At 36.8% G+C, this 16,071-nt stretch overlaps 1 protein-coding gene across 1 annotated transcript in view; it reads left to right on the top strand.

Moving 5' to 3' along the window:
* The first annotated feature begins 1,512 nt into the window (after positions 1 to 1,512).
* The window catches only part of glp2r (glucagon-like peptide 2 receptor), a 17,321-nt gene continuing 2,762 nt past the window's right edge, over positions 1,513 to 16,071 (top strand). The window contains exons 1-12 of the mRNA XM_015391370.1: positions 1,513 to 1,612; positions 4,601 to 4,697; positions 4,778 to 4,882; positions 6,783 to 6,904; positions 7,012 to 7,118; positions 7,594 to 7,747; positions 11,966 to 12,125; positions 13,566 to 13,626; positions 13,710 to 13,776; positions 14,074 to 14,162; positions 14,466 to 14,604; positions 14,693 to 14,734. Coding sequence (XP_015246856.1) covers positions 1,535 to 1,612; positions 4,601 to 4,697; positions 4,778 to 4,882; positions 6,783 to 6,904; positions 7,012 to 7,118; positions 7,594 to 7,747; positions 11,966 to 12,125; positions 13,566 to 13,626; positions 13,710 to 13,776; positions 14,074 to 14,162; positions 14,466 to 14,604; positions 14,693 to 14,734 — 1,221 coding nt within the window. The 5' untranslated portion in view covers positions 1,513 to 1,534. The remainder of the gene's footprint in view (positions 1,613 to 4,600; positions 4,698 to 4,777; positions 4,883 to 6,782; positions 6,905 to 7,011; positions 7,119 to 7,593; positions 7,748 to 11,965; positions 12,126 to 13,565; positions 13,627 to 13,709; positions 13,777 to 14,073; positions 14,163 to 14,465; positions 14,605 to 14,692; positions 14,735 to 16,071) is intronic.

Raw genomic sequence — 16,071 nt, 5'->3', positions numbered from 1 at the left:
TCTTCTTCCGTCAACCTTAACAGCTGGACACATCCACACAATATAGGTGTCAAAACGCCCGTCTGGGTCCTGGCAGGTGAGCTATCATTTTTAAAGCAATTGGAGTTACTATGGCGATGTAATTCACACAAAACCAAGCATAAAAATCCCATATGAATGAACGAGGGAGAGGGGAGGAAGAAAATATAAAAATCCACTATTATTGAGCCTTTGCTATGTGGTCATACATTCACCTATAAACACAGCTTAAAGATAAATCCTTCATCTTTCAAACTGAAAATGTTATGTTGATAACTGCTACAGTTTTTCTAAAATCAGTCGTCAAGCACCACAAAGTTTGAGGAAAATCCTGAATCCAAGAGCATGTCACATGACTTTTCAGAGTGAGGGAGAGACATTTTTTTTTTTTTTTTGATCTGGCATTCTAAAATTTTCTCCAGCTAAAAAAAATGCAATATTGATTGTTTTTCTTAAGTGAGATTAGCAAAGTTTATTTTATCTTTTTCAATGAAAAGATGACTTAGAGATTGAAATTTTAACAGATTTTTTGTATTTTTATTTTTTTGTTGCTTTACTTATTTTTTTTTTTTTACCCAAAAATAAAAACCAAGCAGATCTTATTTCTTAAAAAGCAATCTTGTATTTACTGGTGCCTAATTATTTAAGCTTTCTAGTGTAAATCATTTGTGAGAGGTTTCATGCATAATACCAACTCTTGCTGGCACATCTGGTTATTTGCTTCTCCATTAGCTCCCCTGTGTTTGGCTTTAGTGCACTTGGTTTACATTAAGATCCCCATTAGTGTCAGAGATGCTGTTTGATGCCCCTTAACTAAGTGGGATAGTTAAACAGAGGGAAGAGCTCAGCCTCTTCACCATCTTTAAAAAGTACAGGTGTTTTTTACTGGGACATGTGCATGTTTCTTATTATTTTCTAATGGTTAGTACTTCTAAAAGGGACTGTTTGCTTCTGTGTGACCAGTTTTCCTGGATAAGAGTAAGTCCGGTTATACAGGCTGCTCCCCTCTGGAACTTGTCTTGATTGGTTAGGGGATGACGGGGTGGGAGAGGCAATCTGTCTGTTAGGATCTCAGCCTAGCTGAGTCTATAGGGAGTAGAGCCTTCACAGCCTCTTCCTCATGGAAAGATGAGGTCTTCATTACTGATAAGCCTCCTGCTTTGCAACCAAGCGGTTTCAGATTTCCTTCAAAGATTTACTAAATGGATCTTTGGACAAATCCTTAAATGAAAAATATATTTTTTTTCTATTTCAAGACTTCTGTAACAAAGTGGAAATCAGGTTAAGTGAGTACCACACTTAGCCAATCACTGGTTAAAGAACCAACCAGTACCCCACCTGATTTGTAAAGGATTTATACAAACGAACATCTAAGTAAAGTACACCTGACTTGTGCTGAGAGGAAGTGGAGAGCGGAAGCTAGAATGAGGCCTGAGGAGTCCGTAAAGGAGGTATGAAGTGTGGGTGCAGCGAGAAGAGCAGGAATCAGCTGTTTTCGATGTGAACTTCCAGCACCATGCCAAACCTGCTTTCAGCCCTGCACAAGAAAAACAAACTCCTTCTTCTTCTACTTTTTATGGTCTTCAGCGAGCAGGTATGGTGCTAATTATTGTCAGATAAAATACCCAAACATTTTTCTTTATCTCCTATTATTAAATGTGTTTTTATTCATATATGGTAGGATTTTCAGATGAAAACCCATCATTAAAATACAACTGTTGAGCACCTTGTCTTTGAGAGTAGCAGTGAAGTATCTGAACTGACGAAAGACATGAAAGATGAATAGAAATTTCAATGGAATTTAAATGAATTAAATGGTCCTTTGCTGGAGATGTCTCTTCTTGATGAGTTATGGATCAGATTGCTCCTTGTCATTAGGCTTATGAGAACTTTTGTGCAGAATAGAAATCAGAATGAGTCTCAAAGTTTGAAGTTTAGATGCTGCAGTGGAACTGATCTCTCAAGAAACAGAAAATCAGCACTAAGTGGTAACCATGGGAAGTTTTAAAAAGTCAAGCTACCTAGAAATAGACATAGACAATAGAAATCTATATTATTAAGTAGTATGAAAAATTTTACTTTTTCTCTCTAATAGAAATTGCTTGTTAAATTGTCTTAACAGGTTAGATTGTTACTTTAAGCAGAAAATATTTCCCTAAAATCTATCCTGATCAAACACTCCCACCAAGTGGGTCAATTCAGAAACTGCAGAATCAAACTGTAAAATAACGGTCTATAGACACTAAGGAAATACAACAGAAATGTCGTGCAAACATAAGCGCACTTTATGATTAGTTTGAAACTAGAGGTGTCAAGCATTTGTTTTTGTAAATGTTTAATGTAAACTGTAAATAAGTACATAGCATGTTGAAATGTTTTTACACCTCTATGGTTTACAATATGATGACATTTAACCAGGAAATATTTAGAATAGAGGAAAATTCCACTGAAATAAATATTTTGTCCATTTAGTAATCATATATATATATTTTAACCTTCACAATCAAAATCTATAAACATTATGGAACTCTCCAGGTCTAATATATCCTTGTAAAATTATGATCAAACCCATTTCATGATCAAAGACATCTATTCAACCAAACATGTCATGTTGATATAGTAAATTCCGGATTCATTCCCTAATAATGTCAATATGCATCTTTACAGACAGAACAGGCCAAAAAAGGTTGTGTATTCTGTGTTTTCTGTGAAGAAAGTAGAAAAAACTGTGTCCTTTAACATCAACTGGAGCATTGAGTTTCTTTGTAGCTTAAAGAAAGTTGTATAACAGATCTAAGAGTTACTGCTTGACCTTTGTCACCTTCGATCATTATTAATGTAGAGGATGATTCAGAAGATGAATTCAAGTGATGTGGTTCCTCAAAAATGGGTTTGAAACTAGAAAGATACATGAATAAGAAAAATTAGTCATTTAAATTATAAATTAAAGGAATATTAACGGAATAGTTCCAGTGCCGATATAAAACACACACACACACGAAAAAAAAAATGACAACATCAACGATAAAAAAAACAAAACATTAAACATTACATTAAATTACATGCTTAGCATTAAAGGAACCTTTTTTTTCTTAAAACCTAAGTGGTAGCAACAATTAATGGAGTGGTTCTGAAAATGTTATATTATCCTCATACAGACTAAATAACATACATATAATATGTTTGTACTGATTTATTTACAAAAATATATTATTTGGTTTTAGTTCTATAGCCCAAAGCCTTCGGTCAACTTATCCTTCCATATTGCTTTTGGGTGTGGACATTTGTGATCTTAGTTGGTTGTATTTTCTTACACTGAATTATAGTTAATCATAAATTTAGTCATTCAAAGGTTCAAAATAAATATTTTAAGTATTATTGTATTTTACTGGAAAGTTTAGGCCACCTGTGTCTCTGATTAGAAAAATCAAGCCTCTAACTGTTTGTGTTGAGTTTAGCACTAGCTGTTTAAATCAGAACACCATGTTATCAACATTTATAGAATATTATCAGCTATTTATGTTTTTATTCAGAAGACCAGGAAACATCTTATATTTCTTTATGTTTCTTGCTGCTTTTCTTTTATGCAAACATAATCTTACATTTTGATAAAGGACACCAGTGATGAAGAAGATTTATCACAAGCAGGATTACTGTTATATACAATCATAAAGTTTATCATATCATATGTATAAGGAATATGAAAAAATCTGGATTGATATAAATTTCACTAGTGTCCTGAGATCAAGCAGCACCTGTCCTAGTCCTTGAACCCTAAGCAGCAATTGTGTGACTCTTGCTTTTCAAGAGAGTATAGTAACGAGAAACTGTCAATTTATTTTGTAGAGCTAAAGAGGAAGTTTTTTGTTTTTGCATTTTATTATATTAACTTTGGCTTGCCCTCTTGCGGCTGTCACCAAGAGATGGTTGGTTCTCCTTAAAAAAAGAAAAGACATCTCTGTTAAAACTAAAAAGACAGTTTTAAACTAAAAAGAAATAAATATTATATTAATACAGCATTGCATATACACTTTGCATTTCACTCCATATGAATGAAAAACACATTCAAGCTAAACCAGGCAGTCATATTTTTTGGCATACCAGAAAATATAAATAGGATACCTTATATTTATATTTGCGCAGCTGATAAGTATTTTTTGTAATTTATGTCAAAAGAGTGACCAGATAATTTGTGCTTAAAATATACGGGTGCTCTGTTTACGCTGGTGAAAACTCAGCAGACTAAATGTAGGAAGTGGCCCCAAAGGTAGGGCACCCTGATCTAGTTTACTTAATCTAGATATTTGAGCATTTTGGAATCTAAACCCTATATTCTGGGAACTTTTCACATTTTCCGGGCTTTCTACTAAGTCAGTTTTTCTGTCAATGTTTTTTGTAGGTTTTGCTAAAAAAAAAAAAAAAATAAATAAAAAATGTATATATATATATATATATATATATAATATATATATAAATATCTATTAGAATAGGACTGTATATATCTTTAATCTAGATATCTTCCTATTCAGTTTCCTAGTTTTAAAAATTGTTGAATTTTCTTTTCTTCGTCTCTGTGTGGAAGGCGACAGGCTCCTTGCTGGAAAGTATAATTTCTAAACGCACGGAGTACAAGGAGAACTGTAACAGAACCCTGGCTTCTACTCCATTCCCAGCAAATGGTGAGCCCCTATCAACCAGCAGTCAGACTGATTTATATGAGTACGAACTACGTAAACATCATGTTCCTGTTCTTTTTTAGGAAACTACTGTAAAGGAACTTTTGATAAGTTTGTGTGCTGGCCCCATTCATCTCCAGGGAATGTCTCTGTCCCCTGTCCTCCCTTCCTACCATGGATCACAGAGGGTATTGTTGTCACTAATACTGAATATCACGTATAAAGACACCTTTATTAGACTGTTGTTTCCATGCTTACTTCAACCGTTGATTAATTTGGAATGAGTGTCAACATTTATCATCGCAGAAGCTAGTCTCAGTCAATGGATGTTTGAAACTATGAATATTTTATATTTTTGGAGTGATGTTTGCATTGGATCGGCTCATGCTCAGGGTTTCAAACACCTACAATTTATTACATTTAAATGTTAACACTGAAGAACCAAGATCTGCACTCTGTTTCCAGGTTTTGTATTTAGATATGTATATATATATATTCCACTTTTTGATAAAGTATTTTACACACTGTTACTTGAGTGTAGTATAAACTGTTATGGGGTCATTATACTTAGAAATGTGCAACCCCATGCACACTTTGTAAAGTTAGTAGAATTAGAGCCAATACAATTTAGTTTTAAAAAAGTAAGTCTATTCATAAACATAAATATACATATGAGATATGTTCTTTTTAACTTGATTTTTAAAACCATTTTTTGTCAGATGATTTTGTAAACCCATAAAATCCAATTTTTTTAACCTTGCAGTGTGGAGCCAAGCAAAAGAACCAAGCAATCTTTAGTTCTAGATTTTTTAGTATATTACTATGATTTTCTTTAATGCTTTGTGTAATAGAAATTCAACTGATTAAATGCAGCTAAAAAAACAAAGGAATGGCCATTTAAGTTTTGAACCAAAGGAAAGAAGTAGATGCTATTTTTAGTTCCTACCAGTTTCCCTCTTATGGAATTCTCCCAGCACTTATATCCTTTAGGTCCCTATGTCACCATTTATTTTAGCTGTCATAAACCAACATTGCTAGAAACAAGATAATGTAAAGCTGGGAAGGTTTCAGTAAAATGGCAGGGAGAGCAGTTATCTTTCTCAACAGAAAGGAGAAACTTAAGAAATTTAAAGTTGTAGTGAAATCATACTTAAATATCAAATCATTTTGGCTTGAATATAAATGTACTCTTTATCAGACCATATTGTCCCAAATTTTAGAAATTTGGGACAATTCTATTAAAAAAAAAACATCCTATCTTAAAATCAGTTATTTATGCAGGCCAGTTAGTTATACGTCAGCCTAAACACCTAAATTTGGCCAATCATATATCAAAGGTCATCTGTCAATCAAATTTTTCTGGTCATAGCATCTTGATTTATATGTCGCAGCTAATATACGAAACGGTTGAAACAAGAAATATGAATCATTTCCTTTACCATTGAGTTCCATCCCAGTGTTCACGGGGATGGACGTCTGTGTCTTCAGCAGGCGTAGAGCTAACAGAACTGGCAGCGTTGCGAGGCAAGGGCTCAAACATGGACGGCTGGAAGCCTTCTACACCAAACCAAGCTTCTGCCGCCCTGGCGTCCTCTTCCACAACATCTTCTTCCCCGATTTCCTCCTCTAAATAAAAAATGTATGCGGAGGAGACTCATCCATGACCTCGGACACAAAACTCTCCTCTTGCATGTTTCCGCTGTCCATAGCGTTTTTTGACAGTGTCGTTTCTAAGTCACCAATTTAGTGCTACTTGATCCCAACGGAATTTCCCATTGGGAACCTACTAGTCGCTAACTGGTTCACAAGATGCTTCCGACAAACTGGCCACAACCAAACGTGCTTGCAAACAATCCCACTCCCTTTATAATCGACCAATCACATTCATTTTATTCACTCATGTAACACTCGGGAGAATTTGGAAATTCAACGGTTGGAACATCCGCTTCCCTACGACTTTAAGATTAAACATAAATGATCCAAACATCCTCACATCTCTATCATGAAAATAGCTCAAAGTTAATACACTTGAAAAGATTATGCTTACTGCTACTATATTCTAAATCTAAATGTATCTTGTTGCATCAGGTGGTAACAGGAGAGCACATCGGGAATGCTTAGAGAATGGGAGCTGGAGGCAGTTGGAGAACTCCACAGATCCCTGGAGAGACCATTCTGAATGTTTGGAACACCAATACTTCAAAGACATGGTGGATAGATTTTTAAAGTTTGATTTGTCTTTATGAATTATAATTCAAATGTGTTAAAATGATGCTAGAGTTATTTTATTTTTAATTAAATCTCTTTTTGTTTTCAGGAGGATCAAATACCTCGCGACTCTGCCCTCAGGCTCATCTCTGTCATTGGTTATTCGTTGTCGCTAGTGTCCCTCTCTCTGGCCACTCTGCTCATGGGAATGCTAAGGTCAGTTCTCATTAGACAAGAAGTTAGAAATTTAACAAGACTTGCTGTAGCTCAACTGTAAATGTGAGGAAAAAAGTACTGGGGATAACTTTTAGACGCCCAGCTATCTTCCAGCCAAACTTATATTAAAGTATAATGGAATTAACCTTTTTCAGTAAGTGCGCCAATGTATTTAAGTTGTAATTTTCTTCTTTGCTCCAGCAGAGCCATGCTGAATAGGCCATTGACTTGCCTTAAATGTATATAGAGCTGGGTGGAAAGGCAGCTGGTTCTCTGTAAGAAGTGATTAATGAGACTATGGAGGCGATTAACTATCACTAACAGCATTATAAACCACAAAGATGTCCTACCTGTACCTCCATTACTTTAATTTCCTCCTACCAAATGAGCAGCGCCCTTGCATTGATAATGCTGTTAGTGTTGTGCAGGAAGCACCAATTAATGTATCCTCACTCTTCCTGTATCTTCTTACCAGGAAGCTCCATTGCACCAGAAACTACATTCACATGAACCTTTTTGTGTCATTCATCCTGAGAGCTGCGGCCATCATTTCAAAGGAAATTATCTTCCAGCTCATGTATTCCAATTCACCGGATGACGACCATGGATGGAACTTCTATAGCTCAGCTGTACTATAACCTCTGCCTTTTTTATGTACATTTATATATGGACAAAATTGTTGGTACCCCTAATTAAATGAAAGAAAAACCTACAATGGTCACAGAAATAGTCCAAATCTGACTGGAGTAATAATAAATAAATATTAAATAATAAGAAACCAAAATAAGAAAGATTTTTTTCTACAATTGTGCTGCTGAAGGTGGCTGCGCGTTGGAGTTCTGTAGGCTTGACTCTGATAATCTTTTTTATGAGACCTGTAGTTTCTCTGTTTGTGGATCAGAATTTCCCATTTCTGATGTTTTTTGCTTTTGGTGTTGAATGCTGCAAAACCGGGAGGATTTTTTTCCCCCTTTTTGGATACTTGTTTCAGTGCATACGAACAGCAACCATAGCAAGTTTTACAGCCGAGAGCAGCTAATTAACACCTTTAAAGCTGAGATAACACATTGATTACTTCCTCTAATACCAGATGAGTTGAAAAGGTGGCACCAGGGATGCAAAGCAGGAGAAGGGACTCTGGAGGAACAAGAAAATTGAGCCATCTCTTCCATCAATCATCATGGGTAACATGAAATCATTAGGAAACAAGAACCCAGCCATTAGTATGGTTAATGCCATATTATATGTTTTACTAAAACGTGGCTGCAGGATCATATCTCGGACTCCAGCGTCTCTCTCTGCTAGGCTTTCTGATCTTAAGAGCAGACATAGGTTTAAAGAAGACTCAAAAGAGAATTGAAAGGGGGTGTGTCGACAGTGTTTGTCAATAACAGATGGTGTCATCCAGGCCATGTTACTTTGAAGACTTCTCACTCCAGCCAAGATATTGAAGTGTTGGCATTTGGTTTCTGACCATATTATTTGCCCAGAGAGTTTACCAGTGTTCTGGTTACATTCTACCTTCTGCTGTTGCCGACAGTGCATGTGAAGTAATCAGTTTCATTGTTGCTGAGCTACAGAGACAACAGACAAATGCATTGTCTCGCTCTCTGCTAAACTGCCAATGTTCCAAAAGTTTGTCAGCTGCTCTATTAGAGAAAAACAAATCCGGACGTGTTTTATAGAAATTTCAAGGACTCCTGCATGTCTCAAATAAGACCTCTTCTTAGGAAATTAGAATAGAATTCAGCCTTATTGTCATTCCACTGTCACAAGTACAGAGCAACGAAATGATTTCTCTGCATTTAACCCATCCCCTTGGGGAGCAGTGGGCTGCCATTGCGCAGCGCCCAGGGAGCAGTGAAGGGATAAGAGTCTAGCTCAGGGACCCAAGTGGCAGTGGGGGATCGAACTCACAACCTTAGGATTCAAAGCCTATGCCCTATGCTCCAGCCACTCCCTTAATTAGGTCACAATGTCTCTTGCCCACAGTCACATGGACATAATACCCTCCTCTTTCGTTGACACCACTGTTTCTATGAGTTCGTTATCAGCCAAATCAGAAGATCGTGCTGTGCCCTCCGCCTATCACCATCTGTCTCTAAAAGTCAAATGAAGAGGAGCCTAGAGAAACTGAATTGTAATCAGTCACCAGGTAAAGATGGTGTCAGCCCCAGAGTCCTGAAGGCCTGTGGGATTCTACAGCACCTCTGCAACCTTAGTCTGAGACAGGATACAGTTCCAGTGATGTGGAAGACCTTCTGCCTTGTTCCAGTAGCAAAGACGACTCAGCCAAGTGTCCCCATTAACTATAGGCCTGTCGCCCTGACATCCCACATCATGAAAGTTCATATGAAACCTCTGTTGGTTCACCTCAGCAAACAAACAAGCAGCTATCAGGACCTCCTGCAGTTTACTTTTCATCATTAAGTTGGAAATAAAGATGCTGTCATAAACCTGCTTCAGCAAACCCCATTTAGACAAAGCAGACAGTACTGGGAGCATCATGTTCTTTAAGTTCTCCAGTGCATTTATTGCAATTCAGCCTGACTTACTATGTGAGAAACCTCGGAAGGCTAAGGTAGAAGCATCAACAATCGCTTGGATCAAAGACTACCTGACAAATAGACCATAGTTGTTTAGACTGCAGGGTCAACTGTTTAATCAAGTAGTCAACAGCACAAGAGCACCACTGGGGGTTTTACTCTCACCTTTCATTTTTACACTGTACACCTCTAACTTCCAGTACCAGAGTCCTGTAACCTACAGAAATAGTCAGATGACTTTCCAGTCATTGGGTGCATCAAAGATGGACAAGAAGCCAAGTAAAGAGAGCTAGTGAACTACTTTGTGGCATGGTGTGGAAACATTCATAAATAGGAACAAATTTAATCCTGTTGACATGATGGGAGAAGAAGTAGAGGTGGTGCATACCTTGGTGCTCATCTTGACAATAAACTAGATTGGAAACACAACTGTGAAGGCGTCTACAAAAAGGGACAGAGCAGATTGTACTTTCTAAGGGAGCATAGTTCCTTAGGCGTTGGCAACAAGATGCTTTTGTCTTTTGTGAAGAGTGCGATCTCTTCCTCTATGATCTGCCAGGGTAACAGCACCAGAGCAAATGACCTAAAAAAAACTCAGCAAGTGAATAAAGAAGGCCGGCTCTGTTCGATGGAACTCCTCTGAAACTTCTGGGGATTAGTTCACAAAGAAAAATTTATCATAAAATTATTAATATTATGTACAATGGTGAACATCTTCTTTAGAAGATATTTAAACAACCAAGTGTCTCCAGTAAAATGCTTCTCCAGATGCGGTGCAAGACAGACTGGTACAGAAGATCCTTATAGCCTATAGCAACATTTTATTTCCCTTTGTGATTCATAAAGTATTTATGAATTGAAGGCCTGGGAAAAAAAACTCTGGTACCCCTCATTTTTTGTTGTAAAACCTTATGAGGCAATAGCAGCCTTCAAATGATTCCTATAATGTTCAGTGAGAACTGCTAAATACCTGCTGCACCTCTCAGTAGGTATTTTGGTTCTCACCTTCTTGAGCAAACTGCTCCAGTTGTCTCAGGTTTAAAAGGTGTATTTAGGTCACGGCTCATAGAAGGCCACTTCAGAATAGTTCAATGTTTGCCTTTCAGTTGTTTTGGAGTGTTTAGCTGTGTGCTTTTTGGTCATTATCCTGTTGCGAGACTCATGACCCATGACTGAAACCAGGTTTTCTGAAAATGGGCAGCACATTTATCTCTAGAATCTCTTTGTAGTCTCAAGATTTACACTGTACAAGACACCCTATGTTAGATGAAGCAAAGCAGCCCCCTAATATAACAGAGCCTACTATAAACTTCACAATAGGGACAGTGTTCTTTTCATGATGTTTCATTATGCTAAAGATAAATGAAACATATTGGCAAAAAATTTCACCAAATAAACAGATTTTCTCTAATTTATCCATAGGAGATTCTCCCAGAAGCTTTGTATCTTGTCAATGTTTAATTTGGCTAATTCCTGTCTGGCTTTTTTATGATTTGTTTTAAACAAGTGTCCTCCTTAGTCATTTCCCATTTAGTCCATTTGGGCTAAAACAAAAATGGATGCTGTGATCTGATACTAATGTTTGTTGGGGTTCAAATACAGCTTAAATTCCTAGAAGTGTTTTTTTTTTTTTTTTTTTTTTCTCTCGGGGACTCTCTTATAACCATTAATATTAGTCGTCTCTTTGATTGTTCATCCATTTCCCTCCTGCATCCATGTCCTAGGAGTTTGGTTACAGTCCTATGGATCTTAAATATCTGAATAATACTATAGTCACAGGAACACCAAACTGATTGGAGATGGTCTCACATTCTGCTTGTCTGCAATTTTCTTCTAATTCTTCTGCGACAATTCTTTCCTTCACTTCCTCTGGTCCATGTTGAGTGTGATACACACCATGTCACCAAACAGCACAGTAACTACCTCCAGTCATACAGTATATACAGACCCACTGACTGATTGTAGAAACCTTTGATTCTAAGTAGTGGACACACCTTAATTGAACATGTCCTTTTTGTCATTTGTAGAAATACCATTATTTTTATTCCAGGCCTTTTTCAAGAGTAGATTTCTTAAACTCATTCTTGAATCAAGATAAAACGGCAATGTCTGAATTTCACTGGGTGATTTTCATGAAATTGTTAATTATTTTTATTATTGCTTTTGTAAAATTCTAATTATTTCTGTGACCATTCCGTTGTTGTTTCTTTTTTTCATTAAAAAAGGAGTACCAACAATTTTGTCCACGTGTTTACCTGTGTCCAATGTGTACAGCTTCAGCATGATCTTATTCCTCAACAGATAGGACTACTGTGCAAATTCTCCAAAGTTTGCATGGAGTACTTCGTGGCATGTAATTTCTTCTGGCTCTTGGTGGAGGCCATTTTTCTTCACACACTGCTCTTCACGGCTGTGCTGACCAAGAGATGCCTGCTGAAGAAATACCTGCTGCTGGGATGGGGTAAATCCTCCATGCTTTCATACCTAATGCTGATACACCACAATTTCCCCACTGTGGGACAAAATAGGATTATTCTATTATTTACGCAGGTTTTGTTAATGGGAAGGACACGGCAGATTAAATCTTGGGTATGCTGGGGCTTTAAAAATGTGCATCTATAGTGTGTTTTTACTATTATAATCTATTTAGGTGTCATTAGCCTTCTTGTTGAAAAATCACCATCAACTGCATGTTGTTGAAATTTTTCAGCACTGTCGGTAGGTATGGAAACCTTTCACATTTAAACCGATATGCTTAGAGAGGGATTTTTACTGGAACTTAATGATACCGATTTTCTGTATCATTGTGTGTATTTGTCAGTCAATACATTTGAATTTGTTTAATAATAAAATCTCAAAACTTAAACCTCATCTTAAACTCTAAATTATGATACACCTGCCTTACAGGCAGTGTCACTGTTGACACTGACATCACCAAATGTTTAGAAAATGTAATCTCCAAAAATGCAGGACAGGTAACAGTTCTGAAAGCAGGAGTTGTAGCCATAGATATTAGGCTGCCACCTTTAAGCTTTGAGACAAAAAAAATGTGTGGTTAAATAGGTCCACCCTCAGATATAGGCTTGCTTTAAATATAGCAGTAAAAAGTGTAATCTGCATTGCATTTAGAAAAGTGGATCCATACTTCAGAGCACTTTTTATGAGTCATGCTTTTAATGTAGACTGTAAAATGTGGCTAAGACGTCATTGTGCCCATGCAATGCTGTTTTCGTCAATTCTTCCTCTCCCTCAGTGTCTCCATGATGGGTTTAGATACAGAGACATGGTACTATTTGATTTTACAAAAATGGATACTGATGGAATTAGGTGGAATCTGGCACCTATCCCTAATTTTACGTGCACAAGGTTTCATATCAAAGGAGTCTTTTTGATATTAATTACACCCTGATAATAAATACAAAATGAATTAAATGATGCTTTATTATAACAACATTCAGAAGTTTCCTCTCCTTTTAATGAACCCACATTTGGTTGAGAAGTTGTAGCCAATTGGGTGAATTGATTCACGTTACAGTGTCGGCAACGGTAATTATAGCAACACAAATGCAGGTTGAGTGACTCATCTGCAACAAAAGTAGAAGCCGTAAATATTTTCTATCTGCTACTATAGAGACATAATAAACAGACATGGTATATCATTTTTTTAATTTTATGTTTTTAAGCTAATTGAAGCTTAAAATAGGGTAGAATCTGACGTCCACTGTTCTGAGGTTTAAATGCAGCGAAAAGTCTTTTGACTGACTTATCAAAGAGGACCGAGTTATCTTTTTAATTTTTGTTCTGGTTATGTTTTTGAAAATAATTTTAATTTGTGGGATACAGGTTTAAAATACCAATGTTCTCTTGGAAAACAGCAACTCTTGCATCTGTCACTTTCCAGGAACTCCTGTCCTGTTCGTGACTCCATGGACAGTCGTTAAAATTGTATATGAAAACACAGGGTGAGTTTCTTAATTAAATGCATCGATTAAAATTTCTCATTACTCTAATAAACATGCTACTCCACATGTATTTTTTTGTTAAGGTGCTGGTCAATCGTGAACAGGTGGTTCTGGTGGATAATGAAAGGCCCGATTACTTTATCAGTTCTGGTAAGAATGTTTCTCAGGCACTTTTTCAGCATGCTCTCCAGATTTATAACAATTATTATATGTTTGTATTGTGTGTACAAACTGAAATCTACAACAATTCTATCTGATTCAATGTCGCATTTCATGTTCGCTGGTATTGTGATGATACAGTTATGCAGCTGTAGTCGCACAGAGATACTGTATGATACTATTTTAAACTAAATGCATTTTTACATGCAAAGTTTACTGTTATTTGTCATCTTAAAAAAGATAGGCCAAGTGCAATGCATTTAAATATACCATTAATGTATTTTGCAGGTCATTTTCATTATATTCATCAAAATTCTGAAGCTGTTGTTGTCCAAGCTGAAAGCCGATCAGGTGAAATTTACCGACTACAGATACAGGTACTCCATCCTCTATACCCAGTGTTACACGGACATTTAGTCAAAATGTTTGTAGGTTCCTCCTTTTGATTTGCTCTCACAATGTTAATTCCAAATCCCAACTTCAAACATTCCACACATAAGCTGGAGACATTAACGTCACTGAGTGATGAATCCCTCGATGCATTTCAGAAATTCCTTTCTATCTTTATTCTCCTTTCGTCTGAACCAGTATGAATTTATGAAGTTTCTTCTGTTTTCTTATTAGGAATAGTTATATTATAACAAATCTAATTCCCTGGATCTTGTATTTATACCCTTCAGTTTAGCCAGAGCAACGTTGGTGCTGATTCCCCTGCTGGGACTCCATGAAGTTGTCTTCCATGTACTAATAGATGAATGTGTGGAGGGTAATAGTCGCTATGCACGCAACTTTATCAACCTAACCCTAAGTTCCTTCCAGGTAACATAATAATAAAAATCATAATGTACATGTTGATCATTTGTGTATGTTCACAAAAAGCTCTAAAATGTTCTCCTTGCATTTTCAGGGCTTCCTGGTTGCTGTGCTTTACTGTTTTGCTAATGGAGAGGTATTGTCCTTTTTCGGGTTGTTGTTCTACATTAGTATAAAAAGCAGGAATAGTTGAGTTGAGGGAAACAGTACATGTATTCGGCAGAACCATGATGCCAAGCTGAACTATTTGAGAAAAAGTAATTCCTTGTCATTCCTAAATATGAAAAGAGTATTTTTTTTACATATTCATTAAATACATTTACATTAATTGATATTAGATTTTAAAATACAAATTTTGCAAAGATGTGATTCTAGAATAACAGTTTGATGGTTTTAAGCTTGAGCTAAAATGTCACAGTATCAAGGTGGTAACAAACAAATATAAGGAAATACAACATAAGATGTTTTTCATGTCTGTTCTTATAGATCATAAACACAAGAAGCTGAAAGAGGTTGTGAGCTTAGAAAATTGTGTGCTTAGATGAGTGCAAGATAAATCACAGTAATCTGTGGTGCATTTTAGTTCCCACATCCTGCAACAAACAATCTTTTTTAGCACCTATTTTTTTCTTTCTTGTCCACTAAGTAATATTGTAGAGGCCCGCAGATAGCCAAGGGGCAGTGTGCCGCAGCGACCTGGGGAGGATTTGGACATGATTCCTGTTTGATTTATGTAATGTTAGAGGAAACTGTTCAAAAAGCATGATGAAAAAATGTATTGGAGCTTTTTTTAGACTTTGCTTTGCCTCGTATCCAGTAGTCTAGTTGTAAAGAAAAACAAGGGGGATCGTAGAATTTTTCAGGTTTTTTTTTTAAAGCATACATAGACTAATTGTCATGATCTTATCTAAAGCTCGGACCTACATGCAGAGAAACCAATTCAGAGAGACCAGGGAAAAGGTTTAACAGGTTTTATTGAAGAAGTTAAACAGAGGGTGAAGTGTTGCTCTGAACACTGCTCAACCGGAACTGAAAAGTAAGGGGAAGACACAGCGGTTAGTTCAGGCTCAGTGGGGAAATTGACTCATGAACTTGGAGAAGAGGATTTGGTTGCCGACTCACGTTTCCAGAGAAGTAGTTGAATCCTTGACTCCTGTCTGTGTGCCGTAGTTCCAGTGTTTGTCTGATTCGGTGGAGGGCGGAACAGGGTTTACCCAGAATGCGGTTGATTGTTGGTGAACGGAGAAACTGACTGTCACTCAGATTTCCTGCGGTACTTGAACGGGTCGTAATGGAGAATAATCCCTTTCTCAGTGAGAAGCTCAAACGATCTCTTGGGGAAAGTGGATCCAAACCTCCTGTTTGAACCCCAGCTCAGTTTGAAGCTCAGATGATCCTTCCAGGGAGAGAAGGTCAGAGAAATCCAGTTTGCAGGATGACTTCCTGCCAAGAGGCACTGAAAACTCAGCATGA

This window comes from Cyprinodon variegatus, unplaced genomic scaffold (assembly GCF_000732505.1).
Source record: "Cyprinodon variegatus isolate N-32 unplaced genomic scaffold, C_variegatus-1.0 Scaffold538, whole genome shotgun sequence".
NCBI lineage: Eukaryota > Metazoa > Chordata > Actinopteri > Cyprinodontiformes > Cyprinodontidae > Cyprinodon > Cyprinodon variegatus.
This window is presented reverse-complemented; position numbering and strand designations above follow the sequence as displayed.